The sequence below is a fragment of the Micropterus salmoides genome, unplaced genomic scaffold, assembly GCF_014851395.1.
Source record: "Micropterus salmoides isolate LMB-PRFRI ecotype aquatic unplaced genomic scaffold, ASM1485139v1 Ms_hic_scaffold_21, whole genome shotgun sequence".
NCBI classification, from domain to species: Eukaryota; Metazoa; Chordata; class Actinopteri; order Centrarchiformes; family Centrarchidae; genus Micropterus; species Micropterus salmoides.
Genome location: NW_024041262.1, coordinates 10,969,846 through 10,982,008, shown reverse-complemented (window position 1 = coordinate 10,982,008; position 12,163 = coordinate 10,969,846). Strand labels below are relative to the sequence as shown.

The window sequence follows — 12,163 nt, the reverse complement described above, 5'->3', positions numbered from 1 at the left end:
TTCCTGCCTTACACTCCTCTCACCAACCCTCTTCTATTTTCCTCTTTTTCTCATCGCTCTCATGACTATTGATTGCCTATTCCCTGGTCCCCACACACCCTCCTTAACACCTAACTACTATGTGTATTTATTTTACCATTTCCACAGCACCTCTTGATATTCCAGTTTTGAACCTCAGGACCACAGATACTTAGTCTTCCAGTCTACTGTCTGTGATGCTTGTTGCTTTTTCTTGCTGCCCGATAATTTAGAATCAATAGAGAGCCTCACTAAGCTAATGTTAGCTGGCCTGCCCACTCACTCACCTGCTCACTCAATCTTTCCAACTATTGTTAATAGTATTCCCCAACGGAAATGGTGGCTAAAATGATTTGGGTGTTACCAGAGCAACCTGCTACTGTATTTATAGGTATTAACAAAGTTAAATACAAGTTGTTGTGTGAAGGAGCTTGTTAAGACAAATTAGGAAGGAGCTGTGCACATACCTAAGTCTGTTGACTGTGATTATGACAGAAAAGGATTTGTTTTCTTTGTCATGGCTGGATTTAGACTTCAACTGATCCCTGCGTGTTAAAGGGCCTCAATCTAACAACACAGTTTATAGCTAGACTAAACTATTTTTTAAAAAGATAATAAAAACAAGTCGCAAAATATTTAAAACTTTGACTTTTGATCCGTGTGAAATATCTGCTGTTTATAGAACTTTTATAATGAGTTTCTACCCTCCTTCCCTAGTTTCAACCTTAATTCTGCCTATCTGGTCTGACAACCAAGGGATTTTGCATTCATATTCACAATCAATACCTCATTAGGGGTTTTCAATGCAACACCTTCTAACTCTTTACACTCTCTTTCATTGCAGTTCATCTAACAAGTTTTGGAGGAAACTGGGAGGAACCAATTTTTAAAATGCCTGTGGCAACATCCAGCTCTGACTCCGGTAAGTGGCTTGGTCTCGCAATGACAAGGGCATCTCTGTATGTGTTTGTTTTTGTGTGTCAATGAGAGAGAGAGAGATACTGAGAAAGAGAAAAGGGAGGAGATACTGAACGGTTTGTGGTTATTCCAGCACTCAGGACATGTATCTCATCTCCCAAGATCTAATGTGACTTAATGAGCTGGCTAATGGAGTGCTAAAACTCCAGCCTTAGATCAGTCATGCCTCAAAGGATTTGCTGTTATACCCTTCTCAGCCCTCCGCTCAAGCCCACATGCACATCAGATCTGCACTAGTTGCCTGCACTAATGCACACAAATAAATAATCACATTTTTATCCTGAGGCATTAAATGAGTTTTTTGTTATGGATTGATAACTGAGCAATGTTGACTGAAAAAGTAGTGTGAAACTCAGAGGGTTAAGTGATTTGCATTCACAATTTGAGGGTCTTGAAAGGGTCACAGTTACTTTGACAATTCAGATTTCAACTTTTTTTGAAATATGTGGATGTTTATTTGAGGAAGGCTGTTTGTTTATGTGGCTATTTTTGCCTTAAATAACAACAAAAACACCCTTGTGCAAAGGTTTCCACAGAATTGCTGGCTCACATTAATGGTCTCTTTTGTTGGCATTGTATAACCGTGAATTTTCAGATTTATACCTTGGCATTGATATCCAAGCTGAAAATGTAGTACTGTGACAGCAGTATAATTGTATTTCCTAGTCTGAGCACCAAGAAAGGTGCCCATGCCATGCTTACATGCATTTTCTCCTCACTCAGTGCTGAGGGCACTTGATCCAGACACATAAAAGATTGAAAAGTCATGTTTGGATGTCTGGGAAAGTAAGAGTGTCAGTATATTGGTTAACAGAGGACCGAATCTAGAACTCAAAGCTTTAAAGTATTTTTGCGTGTGGTAGTAAATTGCAACAGTCAGCTGCCGGACAGAGGGAGAAAAGCAGTTCTACAGAGAGTTAAAATGTGTGTGGAGTTTCTTTTTTGTAATGGGCTGTCAGTCAGTCTTGATTTGTACACTAGTCGAGGGCTGAGTCTGGGTGACTGGCATTTTTAGTAACACACAGTAAATTGTTTCTCCAAGCCAATTCATGTCTTTTTCTAAATTTAAAAAGTTGCTATTTTTGTGTCGGCTTGGAGAAGGGTTAGAGAAGGGTCAGTTTTGATTTTAAACAAGAAGATATTTTTCTACTCCTGTCAGTGAAGCAACTCTGATATGCGTTTCGTCGATTCATGAGCGGAAAGCACAAATACACATCTCCCAGTAGGTGCTCTTCACTTCCAGTGCATCTGCAAGGCCGGCTGTGTTTGTATCTGTCTATGTGATGTCAGTAATGGAGGGTCGTCTCTCATATATGTGTCAGCTCCCTGTGCACCGCCTCCTTTACCGATTCTCCTTCCTACAAGCCAACCTTCTGCTGCTTTTTCCCCCATTTAACCCCCATAGGGAAGCCTGGAAGGAAAGCTGTCCTGTCTCATTTTTCCCCTCCTTCTAGAGAAAGCATTATACTTCCCTCCCTCTTTCTTTCTTCCCTACACCCCCCCACCCACCCCTTCCTATGCTCATGCACACAACCCTCCCTCGTCTCCATTCATTCATGCAGGAGGAGAAGACGCTCAGCCAGGCATAGCTTATACACATTCACGTCAAGAGCAGGTGAAGAGGGAGGGAAGAGCAAGGAGCTGTTTTAGCAGAACGAGTAGAGAATAAGGGACAGAGAGGAAAAGAGAGAGGGAGAGGGAGGGAGATCTCTCAGTCTGCCTCAGATACAGTATTGGGTGTGTTACTGTGAGTGTGTGCACTGTAGAGAGGTGTTGTTCACCATGGCTGGCAGCGTGTTTGGAAGGCTCTCCCTTGAGGAGGGGGACTCAGCGAACTCTCTGGAGGGCCTGGAAATCAAGCTGGGGGGAGAAGGTAAGTACACAAGTCCCTACCTGCTGGGTATGTGAGGGATGCAGGATGGTTTATAAAACAGATGAGTTCCTCCAGCTATGTTTTGTCACAGGTTAGGAAAGATATACTGGACATAAAGTGTGGGGAAGCTGAGATCTATGGTTGAATCGCTGTTAAAATGCAACTAAGCAGGCAACAGTATGCTTATGTACACGCTGAGGGCACTTGAGGGCTAGTTGGTGTTTGAAATTCACAGTGCACCTGCTCCTGATGTGCTGGTTCAAACCTCCAGTGTGTGATGAAGATGAGTAGAGGCAGATTAGGACCCAGGGCAGCATGTGATGTACAGGAATCCGAGGCAGCAGGCTACAAAGACAGGAAGCAGGACGTAAAAAGACAGCAAGGTGCAGTGGAAGCCACATTTGTGCCACATTATAAATGGAGAGCAGTAGAGAGTGAGAGACAATGAATGCACTTTGAGATAAAGAAAGCAAAAAGATAAGAAGTTATTACAAGTGGAACAGCCAGTTTAAAAGCAATTATGTATTTGTCTTTTGATGATAATGGACAGATAATGTTTGCGTAAACAGCATGGAGCGGAAAGTATCATACATCCTTTTCATTATTAATGGAGTTCATTTATATTACATGGGGTTACATACTATACAGTAATATTTTCTGAGTTTGTGTCCATATCTACAGTATTTATGTTCTACTACTTCTTTACATATTTGAAGTCATGTTGAATTAGTCTATGTTCAGCGTCATTACATCATTGCCAAGTCTCCTGCATGTCATACAGTATACTGTGTTGCAAGATATCCTCTGCTCTGTGATGTAGCTTGACAAGACAGCAGTGACAGCCATAATGAATCACATTTTCTGTCAAAGCATTCACATCCTGTCTATCAGTTCAGAGTGCATGTGTGTGCTTGTGTGTGTGTGTGAGAGAGAGAGAGACAGAGAGAAGGAGAGCGAGAGAGACCTGCTGTGCATTGTACATTCATGGCAAGTAGGTAGGGGGTCATTCATATGCAACAGTGTTCTGATCAGAGACAGCACGCTTGAAAGTGTCAGACTCGCAACCTTCAAATAACTCGGTGGCTCTCTCACTTTCACCCCACTTCTCTCCACACACACACACACACACACACACACACACACACTACACTTACGCTATATATTAAACAGACTCTGTTCCCACCAAACTCTAACATTTTCAGAGGAATATTCTGTGGGCCTACTGGACTAATGAAGAAGTGTTCAAACACAGATGATGGATCACTGAATGCAGCGTGTTGGTAGGATTAGGCTGTCAGAGATAATTGCGGGGTTTCAAGAGAACGGGACAATTTAATTCTGTTCTGGCTGAGGGTATTCGATAATGTGGTGACACTGGCAATTATTTCATCCGTATCACACCCTGACGATCTGTTTGCTCTTTCATTAACTGCTGCAGGGGAAACAGATGTACAGTCAAAGTCAAAATGTTTGCCTCCTGACGGCAAGTTCAGTGGAAGAACTTGTTCGTGCTAGTTTCCCCCAGAACTTCACATGAAGTCAGCCCCGACTCGCTGTGGCCGTGGGGTGAGGTGCAATGGGAGCTGCTGTCCGTTTGCAAAATGTCAACAAATATCACAAGTGGTGATCTTCAGCCAGCTAATAAGGCGATCCAGCCTGCGCCCATATCATGCCAGCTTGGAACCAGCATCACCATGGCGATGTGGTGACTTCAATGGCAGGTTTAAAGACCCTTGTGCTGCTGATTGGTTAACCAAGAGACAGGACGATGTTACAGTGTTTCCATTGAAAATGTTGCCTTTCATGGGACAACTCATGCACACTGTTGCAATGGTTCGAACAGTTACACTTCTGCAAAGTCAAACAGAATGTAATTTGTTATAGAAAATCTTATTAACTCAACCAAATAATAAAATAACAAGGATGTATTACTAACACTATTGACCTGACAACATTATCTTGCCATATAGTGGGCTATGCTGCCCTTTTAAAAAGAATACTAATAACTTCTACAGTTTATTTAAATAAAACGAGTTTTCTGTTTGTGTGTTTTTGCTGAACTTTCTATTGCTAAAGATAATATCAAGGAAAATATGCAGTGTACAGGATTTCTGGTTAGAGGCACTGAACATCCACAGTACACCCACATTCACAGTACAGGCAATTTCAATTATTTTGTCTGATAAGAGGTCCTCTGAGGACTGTGTGGGCATGTATATCAGGTAGTTGATTGACTCTCACACTCCAGTTAGCTGTATTGAACCTATTAGGGTGGGAAAATTACCTTAATCATTTTTATGCTGTGTTCACATCAGATTGTTTAGACTGTAATATGAGCAACTGAGTTGGAAGTTTATGTCAGCCGCTGATTAGCGCAAAGAGTTCCTCATGTAATTCCCAGCATAGCTCCACCCAGCTTCAACCTGAGCAGAGGACTACACAGCCTCCAAGAGAAAACACCTGTGGTGATGTGCAGGACTTTACTTTCCCATACATAATGTTGACGTAGTCTCCCAATGCTAAAAATTGACATCAAGACCTTAAGTCCTGCCGCATCAAGGTATCTAGGTAGTTTATTTATCATTATACAACACAAGGTTGTACAACAAAAGGAACGTTTTTAGTAGCTTCATGCTACACACAACTTCGCAGATAATTAAATGTATATTAGAACATGGTAACATTATTAGAATATGGTAACAACAAAGTTAAAGCTGCAAGCAGCAATGGACGGGACCTCGCACCCTGACACATGTCGGTGCGTGCCACGGCTGCAGCTCAGCCACTGTGGCTCTGAATTATCATGTGCTGAAGAGAACACCCGCTAATTATACATTATGTATTAAATATGTGAATGCCTCATCGATATAAACACATAGTCCGTCTCCTCACGTCTTAACGGAGTCTTGCTCCGTTAAGTCAGCTCGGAGCATGGTCCATCTGGCGAGTGCTTGATTCGGGATGTTGATGGGGCAGGTCTCTGTAATGAAGCGGCACAACAGTCTCTGATTTCCCTGTTGCTTGGCCTTACTGAGTCCCATTTTGTCCAGACCGGACCGTATCCAGAAGTAGCCTTAAGTCCAAGGGGGCCAGCATGGCTCCTATCTCGGCTGTCTTTCCTCTCCTGTGGGGCGATCACCGCACCCGCCGTGGTGCCTGATCCGGTTGATCTGACTGGGTGGATTGTTTTCCCAAGGTCTGTTGCTCTTTAATCCAAACCTCGGCTTCCTTATCCGATGACTGTATTCTGTCATAGGTGATAAGTATAATATGTTTTTCAATGTAGCAGAGTTTGAAGAAACTGCAGGCCGCAGCATCTGCATGCGCAGCCGTTGCCATAGTCAACATCTCCTGATTCAGTCAGTTAGAACAGCTTTGGCTTAGCCTGTTAAATCAAAATCCAACAGAAATCATTCACTGATGTTGCAGCAATAAAGCAGAAAAAAATAACAGATTAAATCAAAAGTGTAGCATTTTGAAGTTTGAAGGCGCTACCAGCTGCTGCATCTACATTCACTACCATTGCCATATCAAGTCTCTGTATATTGAATTTGTGCTGCAAGGTATTCAAATAATGCAATTTTCTGTTGTCTATAATACCAGATGAGGAGAACTATTCATTTGAGGGCGAGCCTGTTAAAGTTACACACACACACACACACGCAAACACACACACACACACACACACACACACACACACACACACACACACATATTGACCACACATTCACACAATGGATGTGCCCACACATGCTTCACACAACGTCCTCTGAACTTGTCATGAGCTTGTCTTTTCAGTGACTCATTATCATGAGTTTAGCATGAACACACTAGAGCAGCGTTCATGTTTTAGCTGTAGTAGCTGTATTCTTTGTGCTCAGTGTTGCTGCCTGAATTGGAGGAGAAAATACTTCAGATTGATTGCACTCTGCAAGGGCACCAAGATGGAAAACATCAAGCACATACCATAAGGACAAATGAATCATGTACTTCAGTCATAAATGATTAATCGGTTCTGGCACACACAATGGAATATACTTCAATCCAATATAATTCTCCACCACTGCCTTAGACATTCGCTACCTGGGGGATTGATAGTAATTATATTTTGCTGAAGAGCAGGGAGCAGAATCAAATCTAAAAGCAAACTTTGCTCTTGTGACTTTGGCAATTTGAAATAGTTTCGATGTGATCTACAACATGCACTTTTCTGTCATTTTAATAGAGGGACAGAGAAATAAGGCTGCAGTAACTTCCAACAGTGTGTGCAGGAAATAATAAGAATATCAATGAGACTGCTCAGAAATCTGCCTGTGTTTTCAAAGGACAAAGCGGGTGTTATTACTGTGGAGTCACTCTGCACTCTGAAAAGCTTAACATTGACCTTATCCATTGAAAGTACGCTGATTAATCACCACCAGGTCTTTGCTGCAACTGACTTTCAATGTCCCTTTCAGTATAATTCTGGCTATACAATGAATTTTAAAACCCTTTTCCATACTGAAATATGTTTTGAATTAAAAACACGATAACACAGATGAGGTACTAGTGAATATATTGTACCTCATGGTTTATAAATCTCATTTAGATTTTTTTTCTAACATTGTTTCAATGAAACTGATGCTGCTTTGGTATATTGCCACCGGCTTGTTCCTTTAGATCTTCATGTCTTGTCCCTTTGTTTTTCACCACAAGCATGCCAGTCGTGCTTTGCTCATCTAGTTGTTAAAACTTTCAGAATTTGTCGAATAATTTAAAATATGGATGTGGATAGAAATAAAATTACTTTCTGATATAAAATGTAAGGGTTTTGGAATCTGTGCAGTAGATGGGTTCATCCGGTAGCTGTGGACGGGCTTCAGTGGCTGCAACATATTCCTTAGAGGGGAATTGCGCCCGTCAAAATCACATCCAAAAATTTCCTGTTTCCTGTTTCAGACAGGTTCAGTCTGTTACATCAGGTGTCTAACTACATCATGGAAAGGATCCCTTCCAGTGACTCACGGTGACCCCATTGTTTTTAACAAGAAATAGAAGTCTTGCTCAAGGATAATTCTCGCTCTGAAATCTCACGAGAGGCGAGTTTTTGCATGAAGACGATGGTAGAAACATGAGTCAGAGATGTAGAGAAGAGCTTGTTGTGTTAGCAACAACTCGCCTCTCACAAGGTTTCAGAGCGAGAATTGTCCTTGAGTGAGACTTCTGACTTCTTGAGTTCTGTTTCTGGTTAAAAACAAGGGGTGTCAGTCATAGGGAATATTTCCATGAGATTGTCAGACATCTGGTGTAACAGTCTGAACCTGTCTGCAGCAAAAAGAAGCACTTTTTGTGGACATGATTTTGATGGCTGCAATTGCCCCCAAGGAATATGTTGCAGCCACTGAAGCCAGTCCGTGGCTGCCGAATGAAGCCATCTACTGCATGGATTCCAATACTTTTTTTTACCTACTTTCATTTCAAACTAAATCTGTGAAAATAGGTCCCATTTGTATTGGTATTAATATTTGGTAGGATAAGATGCAATCACTAAAACTTTCATTAAGGTTAGGTGTCAAAGTAAGGATTTGGTCCTGACTGACTTTGGCCTTTAGCTCAAGCCACAAAGAGATTTTCCAGAGTTACTGTACACATCAATCAAAGCGTCCACACATTGCCTGAACTGCATATTTATTATGTAAGAACAGATTATCATAAAGACATGAGACAAACACACACAGAACATATACAGTAGGCTGCTACAGGGAAGGAGTCATCGACTATCAATTACAACCCCTTTCTTTGTGGGAATCAAAACACTTGTTATGTATTACATATTACAAAGCATGTAATATGCAAGTACTTTACACTTAGAATATTTATATTAAAGCAGCTAGAACCAATACTTGTATCAATGTATCAAATGACAATGTGAAAACAATGTGAAAGGGGTCACTCATGGTGATGAAAGTAGCGCATCTGCAATTCCCCTCTGCTTTACAGAGCTACATAGTGAGTCTCAGCTCACTGTTTAGCTATCCGGCCCACAACTTTACTTTTCTGATTCAGTCTCACTGCACTCACAGTGTTGCAGCTGTTTTCAGGATAAAGACCCATCACCTACTCAGCAAAATAGCAGAGAGACACAGTTAGCAACTAGCTGATAAAGAGCCAGCAATTTCCCTCTGGTTGGTGGAAGCTTATGGTCTGCTGATATTCTTTTGGGTGGAGCATTTACACTTGCGACAGTTTGTTTATCTTAAGAAATTTCAGCAGACCAGACAGTTTTTATTGCTGGACAAAGGGTGTAGAAAGAGTCAGCTGTACTCCTGTACACTGTTTAAGACCCCATGAGGATTCAGCAAGGCAAAACACCAACATAGCCGCATCTTCCACATCTCTTTGTCCATGTTGCACCTTCCCACAGCTCCCCTCTCCATCACTCTGTTTCCCTAACTGCCGCTCCATAGCAACAGAACAACCTTCAGTAAGTGCTGGCTAAGAGGTTCATGTTCCCCTGCTGTGCTCCAACCACAAACAACAACAGCCCAGATTGTTTAGCTGCCTCCATGACATTCAGTTTAATTAAAGCACTTCTTGGAGGTGAAGTCACAAGAGACAAAAGCACCTTTAATTTGGGTTCCTTGTGATTACATGTCCTCTGCTGTCACTGTGGAGAGGAAGCTGTTGATAAGAATCGGTGCAGGAGGCCATCACAGCGTGTTATTATTATTTTTTTTATCAGCTGAATGACACATTGCAGGCAAAGTAGCATTTTACCTAAGCTCTATTAAAACTAATTGAATCATTACCACGTTTGTTGGCCTCTTCACTTTTGAACACACCATCTCAGTCTCTTGGGAGCTTTAGATTTTTGTGTTCATTATGTATCTGCTTTACTGGGGCTCCTCTTTCTGGACTTTCCCCCTTAAATCTGGTGACAAGCAGTGGCAAAGTACTATACAAACAAACATGAAAAGAGCTTTAAGTTTTACAGCATTTCCCTAGAAGAGTAGGATCTGTAGAGCACATGACATACTGGCTCAGTCCAGCTGCACACCTGAGACCCTTTTTATGCTCTTAAGCCCTCACCTGCTAAATGGAGTTCTCTAATGGTATTGAGTTGCAGTCTGTAGTATAGGGAATTTAGGCTCACTCAAGCAAAAAATTACCTACCCCTTTAAAGGCTCAGAGGATGAAAAGAAACCTGAGTATTTTATCACGGAAATGTCTACATGCAACTTTGAAGCTCAAATAAGACATGAGCAGAAGAAGAAAGATCAATACAGTTAGTGGTAAAAGAAAAAAGCAGTTTGGTCCTGGCTGTGCAGATTTATTTGAAGTTTATGCAGGTTTATGCAAGGAAGGATGGCTTTGACAGCAGCGTTATACGAGATGAAATACTCCACCTGAATGCTAAACAGAAAATTGTTTTCGAAAGAAAGTTGCAGTTAAGAAAATAAATGCTGTATCTTAGCCTGACATTCAGACCTCTTCCTTTGTGAACTTTTGACCTGCATGGCCAATCTTCTGTTGTCTTTGCTTTGACGCTTGCCAGTGACGATGAGGGAAGCAACCCCATTCATCCCCTCATTGCTTCCAGTTTCCATGTTTTGTTGAGAGAAGGAGGACAAGTTGGATTTTTAATGATCTCTATTAATAATATAGAACGACCCCAAGCATGCTCAGCACTGGAAAATGGCTATTTTTCGGCAGTCCTTTCACACCTTGTCATGATTCCTCTGTGACTTCCAAGCAATGATAATATCACAGAACATCTAAACACAAGTCAAACCCATTACCCTTTCGTGAAGTTTTTGTATAATATCTTTAATGCACTTGGAGAGGCAGCTGTCAATTTTATCGGGATTGTTGGTTCCAACTAGGACTGGAGTGGAAGGGGAAAGGAGAAAATTATTATTGACATATGTAAATATATTAAGACAGCATGGGCGTGTGAGAGAAAGTTAAAGAAGAATCCACAAAAGGAACACAAACAGTGGAAAGTAGTGAAACAATGAGAAAAAGAAAAAACAACTGCACACAGGTGGGCGAAGCCGAGATGAGCTAACATCGGGAAAAGTGCCGATGTGGCAACAACACCGGCGTACAGTTGCGGTGATTAAAGAGAATTATGCACGACCTGTAAGCTGAGCCTGCTGGTCTGATATTCTGTGCCAGAGGCGAATCTGGCAACTCTCCTGCTGGAGCAGAGCTGCTCTTCAAGGGTAAATAGAAGAAAAACAAGACTTCACTGCGGAAGACTTGTGTAATTATTTATTTAATTTACTTATCAAATTATTCAGAGAGAGGGCGGATGGGCTGTGTAATCATCGAGGTCGTCTTCCTCTGGCCTTCTTGTCTTATGGCTTTCTGTCTATTTTTTCTGAGTGAAAGCAACGCCCAGGATAATTTCTTGTCTTTGTGACTGTTTGTATATGGATATACAGTTAAGTGTGCACATAAAAATATGTCCAAAGCACCACAGAATATATCTAAATTGCTTTCAGCTCATTCTCAAAATATCTATTACCTCATCCCTCCTCTTTAGGCACAAAAAAATAGCTCCCACTGCGCTCTACTGAGCAACAGAAACATAAATCATTTGCCAGCTTCTTGACAGACCTGAACTGCACACAGAAACACACACCTTGTGTTGTGTGTTAACCATGGCTGCTACTGAAACTTACAGTCTATATTATTCAAAAGTAGCCTACAGCATCAATGGACACATTTGTATCCCACTAGCCTGTTTTCACTCTTTTCTATATAGGATCAACTTGAAACATTGAGTTTGGTGATAAAAAGGGATAATTGTTAAGGGAATTAGAGAACATTTTCTGTTAGAGGCAAAAGTGTTTTCATTTTGTTGAGTCATTTTGTTTTATTTTATTGTCAAGGGAGCAGCTTCGGGCTGCAGATTATTGAAACCACTGAATAGAGTAATGGAGTTCTGGGTTAGGGAGACTCATTCATGATCCTAAATAGTCACAGGTCTTTGTTTTCACAAAGAAAATGTGAATTCTTCCATGAAGTGATATTCTGTGGGTTATTGAAAACAGTTTGTTATATTTATTGGGTTTTAGCCATGCTAGTGCCATGGCTTGATTGATAGCAATGTCGATTCAGCACTTTGGTTCCAGACTGAAATATCTCAGGAACTGTTGGGTGGATTGCCATGAGATTCTGTCCAGACCATTTACTGTACAGTTCATGGTCCAGAAGATAAATCCTACTGACTTTGCATTTGCGTTGAGTTTTCCTCGACCTCAATGTTGACATTTTTGGATTTTAATCATGTCTTACAACTCTTGGATG

At 41.3% G+C, this 12,163-nt stretch overlaps 1 protein-coding gene across 2 annotated transcripts in view; it reads left to right on the top strand.

Moving 5' to 3' along the window:
* The window catches only part of mpp2b (membrane protein, palmitoylated 2b (MAGUK p55 subfamily member 2)), a 44,780-nt gene that overhangs the window by 10,847 nt on the left and 21,770 nt on the right, over positions 1-12,163 (top strand). The window contains exon 2 of one of the 2 annotated variants that reach the window (XM_038735638.1): positions 863-940. In XM_038735638.1, the coding sequence (XP_038591566.1) occupies positions 910-940 (31 nt within the window). In that variant the 5' untranslated portion in view covers positions 863-909. Of the gene's footprint in view, positions 1-862; positions 941-2,663; positions 2,870-12,163 lie in introns of those variants that run through there. The other variant, XM_038735637.1, reaches the window with a different exon arrangement.